Here is a 17695-nt window from a genome sequence, read left to right on the forward strand (position 1 = left end):
CCTAATATCTTCTCGCTATCTTCACAGGGTCTAAAAGGATCTTTCTCCACATCGAGAGTTCTACCAACCATTGGAGTACTCAAAGGAGTCGCTTTATCCATATAAATGCGTTTCAATAATCTTTTCGTATAATTTGATTGATGCACAAATATTCCTCTCGGAGATGCTCAATCTGGAGCCCAAGACAAAACTTTGTCTTGCCGAGATCATTCATTTCGAACTCTTCTTTCATATGAGTTCGAGCATCATCAACCTCCTTTTGAGTTCCAATTATGTTCAGGTCATCTACATATACAACAATGATCAAAAAGCCAGATGACGATTTCTTTATAAAAACGCATGGACATATCGCATTATTCACATATCCTTTACTCAAAAGATATTCACTTAAGTGATTGTACCACATACGTCTGGATTGCTTTAATCCGTAAAGTGATCGCTGTAACTTGACCAAACAAATCTCCCTGGATTTTTCTTTCAATGCCCCTGGCATTTTCAATCCCTCAGGGAGTTTCATATATATATATATCGTTATCCAACGATCCATACAAATATGTATTCACAACGTCCATGAGATGCATTTCAAGATTTTTAGACGCCGTTAGGCTCATCAAAAATCTAAACGTAATTGCATCCATTACCGGGGAATACGTTTCCTCAAAATCAATTCCCGGTCTCTGAGAAAAACCTTGGGCAACTAATCGGGCTTTATATCGTGTTACTTCATTTTTCTCATTTACTTTTCTCACGAATACCCACTTATACCCAACAGGATTTATATTCTCAGGCGTTATGACTATAGGTCCAAAGACATTTCTTTTATTCAGGGAAAGTAATTCAATTTGAATGGCCTTCTTCCACTCCTCCCTATCATGTCTTTTTTACATTCTAAAATGGACCTAGGATCGGGATCATCATTTTCATGATCGATCTCTTTGGACACAGAAAATGAGAACATTCCATCAAACATCTTTTATCTTATTTCTGATCCATCATTTTCATCTCGGGCGTAGTTGATGGAAATCTCATACTTTTTTGTTCCCTTCTCGTCATCTGGATCATTTTTATCTATGCCTTCTTTCAGACATTTTTCACTAACATGTTCTTCTGGAACCTTTCCATTTATGTCTTCTTTCAGACATCTTTCAATATCAGGTTCTTCTGGAACCTTACTATTTTGTTCATCCAATTTCTTTTTCTTTCAGAGATTTTTATCTTTAGAACCCGCTGGCCTCCCCCTCTTTAATTGAACCCTAGGTTCATTCATTTTATTTCCATCAGTTTATTCTTTAGGAACATCAACTCTGGATGGAACATTTTCAGCGGGTATACATGATTTCGTCACCCTTCTCGTATCTGTGAACGCATTTGGTAACTGGTTTGCCAAATTATGCAAATACACAATTTTCTGAACTTCCAGCTCTCTTTGATTCATAGGGGGATCAAGGTGTAATAACGACGGTGTACACCAAGTAATCTCTTTAGAAATTCTATTAATTCCTCCCCCTAACGCTGAAAATTCATCCTCATTAAAATGGCAATCGGCAAATCGTGCCGTAAACATATCGCCAGTTACCGGTTCCAGATATCTTATTATACTTGGTGACGTATAACCCACATATATTTCCAATCTCCTTTGTGGGCCCATTTTTGTTCTTTGTGGCGGTGCTATCGGAATATAGACCGCACACCCAAAGACACGGAGATGGGATACATCTGGCTCTTTTCCAGATGCCAATTATAATGGGGAGTACTTATGATATGCACTTGGTCTTAACCGAACCAGTGCAGCCGCATGCAATATAGCATGACCCCATACAGAAATTGGGAGCTTTGTTCTCAAGACTAAGGTCTTGCAATCAACTGCAACTGTTTTATCAATGACTCGGTCATGCCATTTTGTGTATGCACATGAAGAACTGGATGCTCCACATCAATCCCCATTGACATACAATAATCATCAAAGGCTTGCGATGTAAATTCACCAGCATTATCAAGCCTTACTTTCTTAATGGCATACTCTGAGAACTGCGTTCTCAGCTTTATTATCTGGGCAATGAACTTTACGAAAGCCGTATTTCGTGTCATCAAAAGAGACACACTTGACCATCTACTAGATGTGTCAATCAATACCATGAAATACTTAAATGGCCCGCACGATGGGTGGATCGGCCCACATATATCACCATGTATTCTTTCTAAAAACATTGGTGATTCATTGCCTACTTTTGCTGGTGATGGCCGAGTTATAAGTTTTCCTTGAGAACATGCATTACATGTAAACTCGCCCGTTTGCAAAAATTTTCCGTTTTTCAACGGATGGCCATTCGAATTTTGCATTATCTTTCTCATCATGACTGAACCAGGATGTCCTAGCCTCTCATGCCATATTTTAAAAGTATCAGTAAACTTCATGTTTACCACGGCATAGGACTCAGTCATGGTTATTTTCGTACAATATAGTCCAGAGGATAACATTTTTAACTCTTCCAATATATGTTTCCTCTCGGACTTAATGCAAAGAAATTCAGTGCCATCTTTACCCATAGTCTCAATATGATATCCATTTTTTCGGATATCCTTTAAACTTAACAAGTTTCTATGGGACTCGGAGGAATACAATGCATCACTTATTTCAAATATTGTTCCCCCTGGCAATGAAAATTTCGCTCTTCCAGAGCCCGTAATAATCTTTGCATTACCAGATATTGTACTTATGCTTCCAGCGTAATCTCTTATTTTGAGACTGAAGAAATATTTATTATCTTTTATTATCATGTGCGTTGATGCACTATCTGCCAAACACAAATCTTCATCCATAGTCTCAAAGTTTGGCATTTTCTGAATATAAAACTTATATTATTAAACATGAAACATAACAAACATAACTTATATCTTATAACAAAAGATATAGATACTATAATACAATAAACTTATATCACATTGATCTATATCACTCATCGATACTCTCTGGCTCAACCAGAAAGTCTGATACGTCGAGATGAGTATCATCGTTTAAACCATGAAAGGATGGTCCGGGTTCATCAGAGATGAAGTTTGTTTCACCTCTTCCTTTCTCTTTTCCCTTTTGGGATTATATATACAGATCGGCTAAGTATTTTGGAGTACGACAATTACGTACCCAATGACCTTTCATGCCGCATCTATAGCAAACCTTTCCCGTTTTCCTTTTATCATCCCGGTCTTTTTCATTCCTTTCATTTTCGTGGAAGTCTTTATTATTTCTTTCATCATAGGGACGTAATCTTCTTCCTCGTCCTCTTCCACGACCATGATAACGGTTTCCACCACGTCGACGACCTCGTCCTCTCCTATTATCATAACTGGATGATGCAACATTTGCTTCTAGGAATGGAGCAGATCTAGTGGGACGAGCTTGATGGTTTAAAGTCACGAGTTGATTATTCTGCTCCGCTACAAGGAGGACTTGCATCAACTCCGAGTAATGGGTATATCCATTCGCCCGGTACTGTTGTTGTAGGACTACATTTTCAGGATGGAAAGTGGAGAGAGTTTTCTCGATCATATCATAATCACTTATTCTCTCTCCACCTAACATCATCCTCGAAGTAATTCTGAACATCGCGGAATTAAACTCACTTACACTTTTGTAATCCTGGAACCGGAGATGGATCCACTCGTGTTTAGCTTTCAGTAAGATCACATATTTCTGGTAATCGAACCTCTCTTTTAAAGATTTCCAGAGGTCACAAGGATCATCTTTCGTAATATATTCATCCTTTAAACCATCATGGATGTGGTGTCGTAAAAAATATCATGGCTTTTGCCTTTTTCTCATCCGACACCGTTTTCGAACTATCGATAGTTTCCAAAAGCCCGTTTCCTCTCAGGTGCATCTTTGCACCCATTGCCCATGTCATATAATTATTTTCCGTAATATCCAGGACATTAATTTCGAGCTTTGTCAAATTCGACATGATAACTATATTCATAGAATAATAATATAAATATAGTAAAGACTGAAATTTAAATGAATAATTTAAATGCATAATTTAAATGCAGAAATTAAAAGCATAAAATAAAAGCATAAACTTAAATTGCAGAAATTTAAATAGCATAAATAAAATCAGGAGGCTCAGCCTACCACATGATCCGAGGAGTCATAGACTACCATATTGATCATTTTTCAAAGTCCGAGGAGACATGATCTACAATTTTGACTTTTACTTATTTCAAGGTCCGAGGAGACTTAGTCTACCATTTTTGACCTTTTCTTTTTATTCACGGAGGCAAAGCCTACCACATGTTTCTTGGATCGTGAAGGAATAACCTACCATAACGATCAGTCGGGAAAGGCAGCGCCTATCATCCCGAAAAATAAACGGAGAAGGCCTAGCCTCTCACTCCGGAACAATAATAACACTACAGGAAATAAGGGTAGTAATAGCGGACGAAAAACGCTATGAGTCATGTATAATAGCGCTTCTTTGTCCGCTCTAACAGCGCCCGTTATAATAGGTCCAACCCTTTTGATAGCGGATTTGTCATATGTTGTAGTTAAATAAACAACAATAGCATTAATTCCTATGCAATTGTTAATATTTATAATAATGAATTGATTTTGTTTTTAAAATGAAATATCTAATCCAAATTTTTGTAATAAAAGCAATTAATCATATTATAAAAACAAAAAATATTTAAATGATTAAAACCATAATTTAAAATTTAATCAACCAAATATAATTGAATAGAGAATTAATTAAATTTAAAAGTTAAATTTTATTCATTAATTAAAAATTGTTTACACACAAAATCAGTTTATACATCAAACCAAAAAAATTAAACCAAAACCTAATTAACCAAACCTAAATAAACCAAAAGTTTAATAACCAAAAAATCTAAACAAAACCTAATAAACCAAAACCTACATCTCTACGTCTCTTTCTTCTCTTCTTCTTTTCTTGTTCGGGTTCACCTACACCACCACCGCCGCCGCCGCCGCCAGCTTTCTCTGCCATCTCCGACTAGCTTTCTTCCATGGCTTGAGATGTCACAGCTAAATTTTTGTACCACTCTTTCTCGAAAGTTAAGCATTAGCATTAGTCAAGGTCTGAAGAAGCTCGGCTTGGGACTTGGCAGCCTGTTCAGATTACCTGCAGAAAATATCAAAACAAAAGAAGACCATACGCATCAGATTGCAATGAAAGCTATGAGCAAAGCAAGAAACTCACATAGCTTTTCTTAATCAAAGTTGAAATCTTTTTCCAAATCCAAAAACACATCCTAATCACTCGTATAAATGATTAAACTTCGGAGACAAAACAATCAAACCAACTCTGCTCACGACCCACTTCATGTACCAAAATCAAAACAAAATCAGAGAGAGAGAGAGAGAGAGAGAGAGAGAGAGAGAGAGAGAGAGAGAGAGAGAGAGAGCTTAAACGGAGAGGTCCATGGCAAAGAGAGGCTGAGACTTCCCCCTCTACTTATGAAGGACAGCCGTCTTCTGCCTTGCCACCAGCGCTGTTCGCCATCTTTGTTTGTCACTCGCCATCTCTGTTTGTGGCTCGAATCTGACTCGAGTCAAACGTTGTCAACGAAGCTTTCATCATGGCCGATTGAGAGAGATAGAGATAGAGAGAGAGGTTTGTATCCAGACAGGTTGAATCGTAAGAGGCTGAAGACTTTGTAATTTTAGGTTTAACGATTCAAAGGATAGATGGAGAAGACTAAATCGTGAGAGAGAGAGAGAGAGAGAGAGAGAGAGAGAGAGAGAGAGAGAGAGAGAGAGAGAGAGGGTTGAAAGGATAGATGGAGAAGATTGATCTTAGGCCACAGGATCAAAAATAATCAGTGACCACAAATTGTAATCCTGGTTTTTGATAGATTGACCAATAAGGAGAAAGTGAGAGGATTGACTAAGATTGATTTTTAACAATTGGATTAAAAACAATCAAATGGTCAAAAATTAACCAATCCAAAACTATTTTTTAATAATTGTTTTAGAAATTATTGTTTAACTAAATTTGTTTATATAAAATTAAATTAGATTCTAATTATTGTTATATTTATTTTGTATTTAAAATTTAGAGTTTAAAAGTATGAGTTTAGAGTATATGTAATATGATTTAGGGTATATGATTTGTGTTATGGTATACATTTAGAGTTTAGGGTTAGAGTATTAGAACTGAGATTTGAATTAAAATTAAAAAAATTAAACTAATAAAAATTAGAATTTCAAGAATTTTAGTTAGAGTTTAGGGGATGTGATTAATTTAGGGTATGATATATATAAGTGTATAGTTGATTTGGGGTATGATATATATAATGAGAATTTACGTTTGGCATTTAGTAGATTTAGAGTTTGTATAATTTGAGTGTTAAAATATACTTAGATTTAAAGTTTTAAGTTTGAATTTTGGCTTTAAAATCTGGAAAAAAAATTATTTAGAGATTTTATTTAGTATTTAGAATATCATCTAAGTTTGAATCTTAGGGTTTAGAGTATTAGATTTAGGGTATTAGATGGATTCGGGTTGATATGTATATTTATATCGAACTTTATTTTTATATAAAGTTTAAAAGTTTAAAATTTAGATTTTAGGATTATATTTAGGGTTTAAGGTTAGAGTATATTTAGGGATTAGGGGTTAAAAATAAGTCTAGCAAGTCATTTTGTTAAAATTATATATCCCTAAATTATATATATATATATCTCATTCTTAAACCCAAACCCTATATTCCATACAATATACCCTAAATCTCTAGTTTTATTCTCCAAGCTATAAATCTGATCATTAAACTTATATTTAAATTTTAAACTTAAACTCAAACTATAATATAATTATATTACATGTAAAATTAATAAAAAAAAGCACAATTAATTAATGATTGAAAAATGAAGGAATATTATTATTGGTCTATCAAGAAGGACAAGGATGACTATCTTCAGGGTTATAGTTTTAGGGGGTTATACTTTAAAATATTAAAATCCATAGTTTTAGGGATTACAAGAGGATAATATTTTGTTCCAGTTATATTTTCCTCCATAAGATTTGGCTCCAATAATATTTTGGGGTTTTGGCTCCAATTCATTTTTAGCCAAAATTTATCATTAAAGCACAAAACATCCCACAAAAGACTAACAAGCCTAAACACTTAGATAAAAAAATCAAAACTCTCTCACTCTCGAAGTCTCTCTCTCGGACTCACACCAACGAGTCTACTCCGACTCTCCTTCTAGTTCTCTCTTCCGACTAGAATCCTCATTCCTTCCTTTCTCTACGTTAAGAATCAAATGCAAGTCTCAGAATAGAACAAGTAATTCAATAATCAAACCCGAGAATACATCTTAAAAGAACAATCCAAACTTAACCAGTGTAATCTTAACATTGGCTTTCTGTTTTCGTCTCTGGTGGATGTCCTAATGTACCTCTTTGATTCCAACCCCATGTAAACAGCTGAGAAACCATTTAAGATATAAATGCATTAGTTTTTCTTCTTCAAAAGATGTATCAATAGATAGGGCCAAAACATCATTTTTTCTCATTGTACTGCTGTAATGTTATCTGCGTCTTCTTTACCACTGATGAGCTGTTCAAGGTGGAAAAGCTGACGGTAAGTACGGGTTCTAACCTCGTCGATCATGGTGGGCTCAAGGTCGACAAAGACAGCATGAGAGACATGCTTCCCTGCACCGGTTTCGCTGAAGAAGGTGTTGAAAGCATCGTCACCTTCGCCAACAGTCTTGTTACTCAGCACCTTTCCATTAACATCATCAAACTCTACAAAACCAGGCCACTTATTTAGACTCAAAAAGGACAAACCTTGAAACTGTTTCTTATAATCCAAGCTACAAAATAGAAAAGAGGACTAGTATTTGAAGTAAAAATGCTCAAACATATTCAAGTGTTACTTTCTAGACTATCTTCATTACTACTCCTCAAGTCAACAACAAGATCCTTAATTTCCTCAAGTTAGAAGAACGAGCAAGGTGACAATAGCAGGCGCAAAACCCTTCAACCTAAGTACCAAAGCCATGTCTCATAAATAAACAAAGATAATTACATGAGTTAAGATTAAATCCCCCAAACAATTAGTTCCACGAATACTAATGAGCTCATATAGATTTAACAAAAAAAGAACCTAAAATTTCAGAAGTAAAGACTTGCAAAAGTTGTAGAGAGATTGAGAGAGCTTGACCGGCGAGGTTCACGGCAAAGAGATGCTGAGACTTCCCCTTTATTCATCTCCGGCGAGCTGAACCATCGAAGCCTCTTCTCCTCCTCTGCTTATGAAGGACATCCGTCTTCCGCCTTGCCACCGGCGCTGCTCTGTTGTCACTCGCCATCTCTGACTCGAGTCAAGCGTTGTCGCCGAAGCTTTCATCATGGCTGAGTGAGAGAGATAGAGATAGAGAGAGAGAGGGTTGAATCCAGACAGGTTGAATCGTAAAAGGTTGATTAGAGTCAAGCTCTGTGTGCAGATCTGAAGACTTTGTTATTTTAGGTTTAACGATTCAAGGATGGATGGAGAAGATTGAGAAAAGATGGCCAAGTGATGGAGAAGATTGATCTCAGGAGAAAAACAATCAATGGCCACAAATCATTGACCAATAAAGAGAAAGTAATAGGATTAACTAAGATTAACTAAGATTAACTTCTAACCTTTGGAATAAAACCAATCAGTGGTCGAAAATTAATCAATCCAAAACTATTTTTATTAATAATTGTTTTAGAGATTATAATTTATTGTTTAACTAAATTTATTTGTATAAAAAATAAATTATATTCAAATTATTGATTACATTTATTTTGTATTTAAAATTTAGAGTTTTAAAATATAAGTTTAGAGTATATGTAATATGATTTTGGGTATGGTATATATTTAAGTTTAGGGTTAGAGTATTAGATTTGAGATTTGAAATTAAAATTAATTTTTTTAAATTAAAAAAAAATAGAATTTTAAGAATTTTAGTTAGAGTTTAGGGGATGTGATTAATTTAGGGTATGATATATATAAGTATATAATTTAGGGTTTGAGGCTTAGATTTATAATTAAAATAAGAAAATGCTTGAGCTTTAGGGTTCTGTTTTAAGTTTAGGGTATAAGATTTATGGTTTAGCTTGGGTTTAGGTTTTTTTGGAGGGTTGAGAAACGAAACGGAATGAGAGGGAAGTGAAAAACGAGGATGAGAGGGAAAATGAAAAAGATTAGACACTTGTTTTTTTCACTTAGTATCTGGCAGGAAAAAAGAATTATGTGTTGTGTCTATTTACAATAGCGCTGAATTTTTGATCTGCAATGGTAAGGCATTTACACTTTGCAAATTAACGCGGCTAAATTTTTTTATTTTCTTGCGATAACAAACATAGCGTTTAAATTTTATAAACGTTATTAAAAAGGTCAGTGTTGGTATACAATAGCATAAATGTTAAAAACGCTATACTACGATGCTATTAATACCCACATTTCCTATAGTGTAAAATTTAAATAAATTAAGTATATTGAAATACATAAATTTAAACATTATCTCGGCTGGTTTAAGAACTTTCGGATTGATAAACCTCAGTTGGTCAGAGTTTCGTGATGATAACGTGTTGTTGTGAATAATATAACTGAGAGAAATTTTCTGTATAAATTATTGTTGTATAATGATTTAAAAGGAATAAAAGCAAAGTGATATAGGACGTGAGAGAGAGATATGAGTGATTTGATTTGTATTTTTTTTTATTGATTCACGTTACAAAATCAAAAGGTAAGGGTGCATAAAAAAAAAGACAAAAGTATAAATATGACATCTAGAGGATAATGATGCACAAATTACTTTGCATAAGGACAAGTGTCATGTAGAAAGACGGAGAATCATTATCTTTAACAATACCATTGTTTTCTTGTGTAGTTTTGATATCTTCTGTAATTCTATATAATTTGTCAATTGTCATCATATGTGAAGACGGACGACCAAAGAAAATAGTGTTGAAAGTTATGGATAAGCAATAGAAACCGCCAATAGACACACGTGTAAATAAACTTTATTTTTCCAATGCGATATAGTACTCCGATCCATTTTCTTTAATAAATACTATATATTTACGACAGGTTTACGTTATGAAAAAAATTAATGTAGTTTTTTTGAACATTCATGTAACGTAAAAAAGTCATTTACCAATCCTAATCCTGGTTTTGCTAAAACTATTATTCTTAACTTTCTATATCAACATTAATGATCCAAAAACACTAAAAAAAGTTAGTGGAACTAGCATTTTAATAAAGTTTTAGTTGATTTTTAAAAGTTGAGAGAAAAATTATTTATAAAATGTTATGCTTTATACATATGTTTTTTTTTTTTCCATCTAATAGTTTTTATTAAGGGACTAAGCCCAAATGCCCAAAAGGCAAGCCCACATACATTATCCAAAAAACCCGAACACAAAGGGACTAAACGAAATGGGCGTTGAGCCCAACCCACTAAACCGCCACGCGTCTCGCAAGAGCGTAAGGACGCCCACGTGTCACCCGATCACAACGTCGTTACCCACGCGCGTTTCACCACCACCGCTTCAGTCATCTCGAGATTCAACGCCGGAGACCAAATCGACGGAGCCCCGGAACCACCGACCCACACCGGCGTCACACCAGGAACACCATCCTCCGTCATCTTCTCCGACTTAACACACCACCAGACGAAACAGAGCACTCGCCACCGGAATCCACCGGGTCCTCAATCACAACCACCGAAAATCTACCTCCAACAACTGTATTGAAGGTAAAGGAGATTCGGTGGCAAAATCACACCGCCGAGAGAATCAAACGATTGGAATCGAGATCTCGTCCAGACTCAGACCACCAAACGTAATCACTCATATTAGCCAAAAGTGACTAACCAAGAGGATTTGAAACCGAAACCACAACCCATACCCCAAGAACTTCACATCACGACATGAAGTTCTAACCATCACGATAGCCGGCGAAGAAGAACTGTAGAAGCTTCTTCTTCCCAGAAACAAAACCCGATGAACGGGAAACTAGACCGGAAACAGATCTCCGATGACCAAAAACAAAGCTTTATCTCTCCTCTGTGTAAGATTTTAGAGAGGGAACAGAGCTGAGAGATAAAAGAGTCGTTTGCTTTATACATATGTTTACTCTACAAACAAGTACAGTATATTTTACAAAAAAAAAAACAAATACAGTTCAATAGCGAATAGAATCTTTCAAGAACGGTGCGGAGAATACAATGAATGTAGTTTATATGAACATCACATATTGTATGACCACCATGGATAGAGAAAAAGACATTCACTCAGTTTTATGACTTTATCCACTATATTGTTAATAAACACGAGAATGTTCGCATAAGGCATATTTCTAAGAAATGTGATGTCTACTTCTGTATCATATTGCTTTAAGTTTTGATTTGCATGCTCTCATGCACGAACATAAGGCATATTTCTAAGAAATGTGATGTCTACTTCTCTGTCACATTGCTTTATATTTTAATTTGCATGCTCTCATGTACGAAAGAACGAGGGGATTGATGTCCGAAAGTGCATACAAGGAGTGAAGGAGAACTCAAACATAGTAAGTGAATAAGACATCAGCCGGATGTATTAGCTCTAACATCACCATTAGATCAACGATAGAGTTTGGGCAGCTAATAGTACAAAGTTGTTCAAAACGATCATATGCTTCTTGATATACTACATACTTCCATCCATTTTATTTTATAAGTTGTTCAAAGATTCTTCACATACTAAAAAAATTATTAAAATCTTCAATTACATTTTTGGTAAAGAATTTTGGTATGAGAAGCCGTTCTACTTGATTTGTTAATCTATTACATTCATGATTAATATATTGTCTTATTTGGTTTTGTTAATCAATGAAATAAAAAAATAAAGATAAAAGTAGGAAAACTATCAAAACATATGCATTGAAAATATAAACTACTCAGTTAAAAAGTCAGTGCATTTTATATGGAAAGTTTTCAACATAAAGTTCTCAGCTTATATCTATGTTTGAATATATAAAGACTAAACTAAAACTTTTATATAAAATAGGGCTCTCTCTCCTCTCTTTTAGAGAGAGGATTTTCTCATTACTTTCCTTGTTTCCAAATTTAATCTTTCACAATGAGTAGAGATAAGAGAGTTTCCAGATCGGTTTTTGTTTCCGGCGACGCACCTTTTCTTCGGTGGTCGGCCGGTTCTGTCTCCGGCGTCGCGTCGTTACTCTCGATGGTCATCCGGCTTTTGTCTCCAGCGTCTTTGCCTTCTTCTCCGGCGATGGCGGCTGGCTTTCTCTGGTACACGGTGGTCTTCTCGACGGCGTGTAGCCGGCCTTGTCTGGGTTCCGTTTGTTCTCCTCGAGTGTGATCGAGGTGAGTGACGAGTTTGTGGTGTGCGTGGGCCTTACCTTGGATGAGATCTCGATCTCGATTTCGTTTTCGATTTCGATTGAACTCTCCAAAACGTTCGCTTGAAGAAACTGATTCCGGCAATCTTCCAATACTGTCGTTGGAGATGGATTCGGTGCCTCTGGTTAAGGTCCTGGTTGAATTCCGAGTGGTGGCTCTGATTCCGGCGTGGTCCGGCGTGGTTGCGAGACGCGTGTCTTCTCTAGTTGTTAGAGGTTGACACGTGTCTCTTTCTTTCGCTAACTTCAACACGTGTTTGCGCGTGTTTTCGTCGGTTTGTCCGAATCGGTGATGTGGGCCGGAGACCATGTTTTTAGTTGTTGGGTTTTTTTTGGTTAGTCCATTGCTTTGGACTTTTAGAAGTTGGGCTTTTGCCCTTTAATAAAATTTCAGATGGAAAAAAAAAATCTATGTTTGAATATATAAAAGTATCATTATTTAATTATAAATACTAAAAATATGGATATGAGATTTTTGTAATTCGAGATATTCAACATAATAATTTATAATATCTTTTTAGTTTATTATGTTTAGAGGGGAGTCCGCTGATAATGTGGATTGCAGAACTTCCAATTAACAACTAATTTTATTTTTATTTAATTAAAAACTTAATTGGAAATGAAAAGCAGGAAGCTTCCTAGTAACAGTAAAAGAGAGAAAAATATTGATGGAAATAGAATTTACAGCCCATACATTAATCAGGAAGAGAGAAAAGTATATTGGTAAGATAAACTAATTAATACATCCCCTTGGACTTTTCCAAGGTTTCTCATTTTTACTTTCTTTCTTTGATAAAAAAAAAATCAATTTTTGCTTCTTTGTTTCAGTCGCTCATTGATCTTTAAAGTTGGGTCTATGGAGTAGCATTGATCGAGACATCTGCAAGCTCCTAACTTGTTTCTACTCTTTTGGAGACTCACAACTCTTTGGTCCGATCATGGCCGTCGCTGAGAATGCTGGTGTGAAAGTGGACTCTTCTGGTCAGAATTTAGACAACAACAACACTGCTTCTTCAGCTACCGAGACCAATCCCTCATGTCCTGATGATCAGAGCCCTAAATCCGATTCCTCTCTTGACTCCTCATCGGATCCTCCAGACTCCGACGATCGGACCAATGAGACTGTCCAAAAGGGTCAGACCGCAAATGGTGTAAAGAGTGAGATCAAGAACCTGTCTGATGCGTTCTCGAAGCTGAATCCGATGGCTAAGGAGTTTGTTCCTCCTTCGCTGGCTCGAAGTCAATCTGGGGTTTCGAGAAATGGGTTAGGGTTTACTAACAGTTTCGCAGCGCAGCCTCTTGTTGCAGATGGAAGTGGTCAATTCGCCAGAAGGGTATTTATATATAAAGTTTTGACCTTTTGTGTGTGTTTGTTGGTTTGAATAAGCTTTGTGTGTTAACCGATAACAGAAAGTTTCGAGCTTTGCGTGTTCCATGAGTCAATCGCTTGATCAGTCATTGTATGAGATGCAGTTTTTACTTTGTGTGTGGGTTTGTTAAGTTATAGGGTATTTGCTGTTTCCTTTTGCTTGGAGAAAACGGTTGCAAAATTCCTTTTTGGTATGCCATTTTGTGAACTGTGTTGACATGCTTCAGATTGTCTTATTACGTGCAAAACTTTCCTGTTGATTGGATATCAATTGTTGTGTTTCTCATTTTACGGGTTGCTGCAGAGAAGGAGCTTTGGGCAAGGGAGGAGAAGAGTGAACAAAAGAACCAGCTTGGCTCAGAAGGAAGATGTAATCAAGAGAACTGTTTATGTCTCTGATATCGATCATCAGGTAAAGAAAAAAGAAACTATTGGCTTCCGTTACCATTTTATTTTTCTCTTAAAGGAATCTATTTTATAACCTCTCTTAACTTTATTTGTCTGTAGGTTACCGAGGAGAACCTAGCAGGTGTCTTTGTTAATTGTGGACAGGTACTTAAAATGATCTTTGCTATGTTTAGAATGTTTTGATTACCTGCAGTAACTGTTTTCCTCATATGATCTTGTTTGGGGAATCAAAAGGTTGTTGATTGTCGTGTGTGCGGTGATCCAAACTCCGTCCTCCGTTTTGCTTTCGTTGAGTTCACCAATGAAGGTACTTTTCGCCTGAAAACCTCTCTTTACTAGTTGAGTTTTTTTTTTTCCCCCCCACTAATCACGCAATGTTGCTGCAGAGGGAGCTAGAGCTGCTTTGAGCATGTCAGGAACAGTGCTTGGTTTTTACCCTCTTAAGGTGCTTCCTTCCAAGACCGCTATCGCCCCTGTTAATCCGACTTTCCTTCCCCGGGTAAAAGCTCACATGACCATTGGTTAAACAGTTTTAGTCAAATCTTGAGGCGTAATGATGGTTCTTTTTCTCAGTCTGAGGGTGAGCGTGAGATGTGCTTGAGGACTGTCTACTGTACCAACATTGACAAGCGGGTAAACATTTTACAATTAACTGCTCAGCTATTTGGAGAAACTAACATTCATCAATGTCTTTTTGTTTCTTAAATACTGCAGATTAGTCAAGTTGAGTTGAAAGGCTTCTTTGAAATGATTTGCGGAGAGGTAAGCATTTGGTTTTGGAATACCATTGTGTATTTTTGTGTTTCTGCTCTACAATCAAATTTTTTTTTTTAAATATATATATATGTTGTAGGTTTTTCGTCTGAGGCTTGGAGACTATCACAACCATACCCGCATTGCTTTTGTTGAGTTTGCCATGGTAACTCTCTCACTCTCTCTCTGCCTAGTTTTGCAGTTAACTTGTTCCCGTTTTGGACTTTTGTTTTGGTGATTGAATAGTTTCAGTTGCAACTGCATTGCATAAAGCTTCTTACTTTTAAAATAATGTCTCTGAGATTCTCTGAACCTCAAGAGTTAGATGCATAAATTTTAATATGGAGTTTGCATAAAGGAGTCCAAGCTTCAAACTTTAATCTTTTAGTTTCACTTTGATAAAGGTTCATTTCAGCTATGGACTATGATTGTTAATGGAAAATTCAATACTTTGTTCTGATGTCTCAGGCGGATAGTGCAATCACTGCACTTCACTGCAGTGGTATGGTCTTGGGCGCACTCCCAATAAGGTAAAAAAGATTTTTATCTTTTCATTCTTTTTGTATCCCCTTGATGTCACTTTTTAGGCGTCACTAAACGCAAACTTGAATAGAAGCTAATGAAAATGTTGTTAGATTGCTTGCTCCTTTACTTGATTCTATTTATGATTCATTTGCATAAAATGTGACATCTTTTTACATATGTTAATAAATTAATAGCAGAATTTGGAGAATCTTGTATTCATCTTTGTGTTCATTTTATTTGGTGTGTTTAAAAGGGTAAGCCCATCAAAGACACCAGTGAGGCCGCACATTCACCGCCCATGAGTGCAACTGAAATGATCAAGTCTATTATAGAGAAAGAGAGAAAGAAGCAGAAGTCTAAAGAAGAAGAAGAAGGTACTTGAGGCGTTATGTGTTTATATATATATCAAAATGTTTTTAAGTCTTTTTAAATTTAAGTTTGCTTCGGAGTCGCAGAGCCCTGCCTGCCTGCCCGGTATCTTTGAACAACTTTAAGAACTTTGGTCTTTTAACTTTCTCCTTTCTATAGAGTCGCTCAAAAACCAAAGACTGTTTTTCCTTTTGTTATTATTATTGTCGAAATACCCTTTTGGATATTTCTTTTATGAACGGTTTAAGACAATTTGGTGCAATTTTTACTCTCTTTATTTCACTTTGATCTTGTCTCTTTCGGGTCTAGTTTGATTTTTGTTCTTCTTTGTATTTTCTTTGGCATCACATCCTTTTTTAACTGTTTTTAACTTCCAGCACGAGTCTTTTACATAGGATAAAGATTACAGTTTCTGCCGAAAAAATGTTTTGTAAGTTTTTATTCCGATAATTATTTTGAGAAATTTAGCTATTTCAAGTTTATTTTCATGATTCTATATTTCTTCTTACTAAAGAAAGAATTTTAAAATAATAAAATAAACTACTACCGAAAAAAAAAGCACATGCCTCAGCCGTGGCTAGGTACCGGCCACGAAGCGTACCAAGGCAGACATCAAACCGGATCAGTTTAGATAACGACGAACCAAAATTATATTTGGTTAGAAAGTGATTGTAATTTCATAACGACAATCTGCAATCGCATGGTTACTTTTGGTACGACAAGAAAACCGTGCTCATGAGGTTCTGCAATACTAAATTAGCCAATCGGTCAGGCAATTGATCCGGATTGACGATCAAAGATAGTTTATTTTATATACTTGGAAGTTTTAGTCGACGATCAAAGATAGTTTATTTTATATCCTTGAAGTTTTAGTTGAGGACACAAAAATTAAGAAATCCATTTTTAGTCTAAAAAGTAATGTTAAAAATATAAATTAAAATTACTTTGACCAATCATAGAAAAAATTATAAAGCATTTTTGGTCATGCAATTTCCAATAAAACTATAAAACTAAAAGTAATATAAAAATATGAAAATATCATTCGTTTTGAAACATTAAAAACTCTCCAAAACATGATGTATTTTGAAACTGAGAGAATATTATACTACTCTTTTCGTTCTCGAAAATAAGATGTTTTAGTTTTTTTACTTATTACACAAAGATAGATTTTTATATGTTTAAGGTACTTTTTATATTTTTAAGAAACATTAAATGAAAATATTTGAATTGATTAAATTTCATTAGTGAAAAGTTATTGGAAAGTGTATAATAAAATAAAAAAAATTAAATTATAACATTTATTGAATTCTTAAGAAACGTGAACACTTTATAAAATCGATTTCAGGGAACATAGGGATAGGGAGTATGTATTAATTTGACCCAAGTTGTTTTCTCTTTCTTGTGAGCACCGACCAATTACCAAATTAGACTTCTTCAATGCTCAAACAGCGTGACTATTTCGATGTCAAACATATTCTAACATCCACAATTTTGTACCAAATGGACTTAACCGGTTGTATTTGAGAGGATTAGTAGGTAGCCGTATTCATTTGTTTTCCATTTTCACATGTACACTATTTGAAAGTGGAAGTTTGTAAGTCTTCGTTCATGATTATCAAAAAAATAACATGTGTTTCATAGCACTGCCATTTAATAAAAAAAACACATATTGTCCCTCACATACATTTATTTATAATATACAATGTAGTAAATAATACGTTATTACATAAACCTTTATATTCCAATAAAAGTTTAAAATTGTGCCCAGGGTCAAACAGTTGTCAAACTAATATCTTTTAGCAAAAAAAAAAGTCAAACTATGTTGGTAAATTATAAATAGTATATAGAATAAAAATGAATGAGATAAAATAA

At 35.2% G+C, this 17695-nt stretch overlaps 2 protein-coding genes and 1 long non-coding RNA gene across 3 annotated transcripts; 1 reads left to right on the forward strand and 2 right to left on the reverse strand.

The window, feature by feature from the left end:
• Positions 1 to 2953: 2953 nt before the first annotated feature.
• LOC106421858 lies at positions 2954 to 3604 on the reverse strand. Its single transcript, XM_013862697.1, has 2 exons — positions 3143 to 3604; positions 2954 to 3085 (listed from the first exon to the last, which is right to left on the reverse strand). Exons 1-2 carry the CDS (start codon positions 3602 to 3604, stop codon positions 2954 to 2956), a joined length of 594 nt encoding a protein of 197 aa, XP_013718151.1.
• A 1142-nt stretch (positions 3605 to 4746) lies between these two features.
• LOC111204040 lies at positions 4747 to 9510 on the reverse strand. Its single transcript, XR_002656462.2, has 4 exons — positions 8185 to 9510; positions 7618 to 7766; positions 7358 to 7442; positions 4747 to 7263 (listed from the first exon to the last, which is right to left on the reverse strand). It is a non-coding gene; the product is annotated as an uncharacterized LOC111204040 (long non-coding RNA).
• Positions 9511 to 13150: 3640 nt separating this feature from the next.
• LOC106421951 (polyadenylate-binding protein-interacting protein 10) lies at positions 13151 to 16105 on the forward strand. The gene is made up of 10 exons (XM_013862784.3): positions 13151 to 13733; positions 14073 to 14180; positions 14276 to 14320; positions 14411 to 14483; positions 14563 to 14675; positions 14750 to 14809; positions 14891 to 14938; positions 15030 to 15095; positions 15398 to 15459; positions 15708 to 16105. The coding sequence occupies exons 1-10, from the start codon at positions 13338 to 13340 to the stop codon at positions 15754 to 15756; spliced, it is 1020 nt and encodes a 339-aa protein (XP_013718238.1). The 5' UTR covers positions 13151 to 13337; the 3' UTR covers positions 15757 to 16105.
• Positions 16106 to 17695: the final 1590 nt, after the last annotated feature.

The sequence above is a fragment of the Brassica napus genome, chromosome C3, assembly GCF_020379485.1.
Source record: "Brassica napus cultivar Da-Ae chromosome C3, Da-Ae, whole genome shotgun sequence".
Taxonomy (NCBI): domain Eukaryota; kingdom Viridiplantae; phylum Streptophyta; class Magnoliopsida; order Brassicales; family Brassicaceae; genus Brassica; species Brassica napus.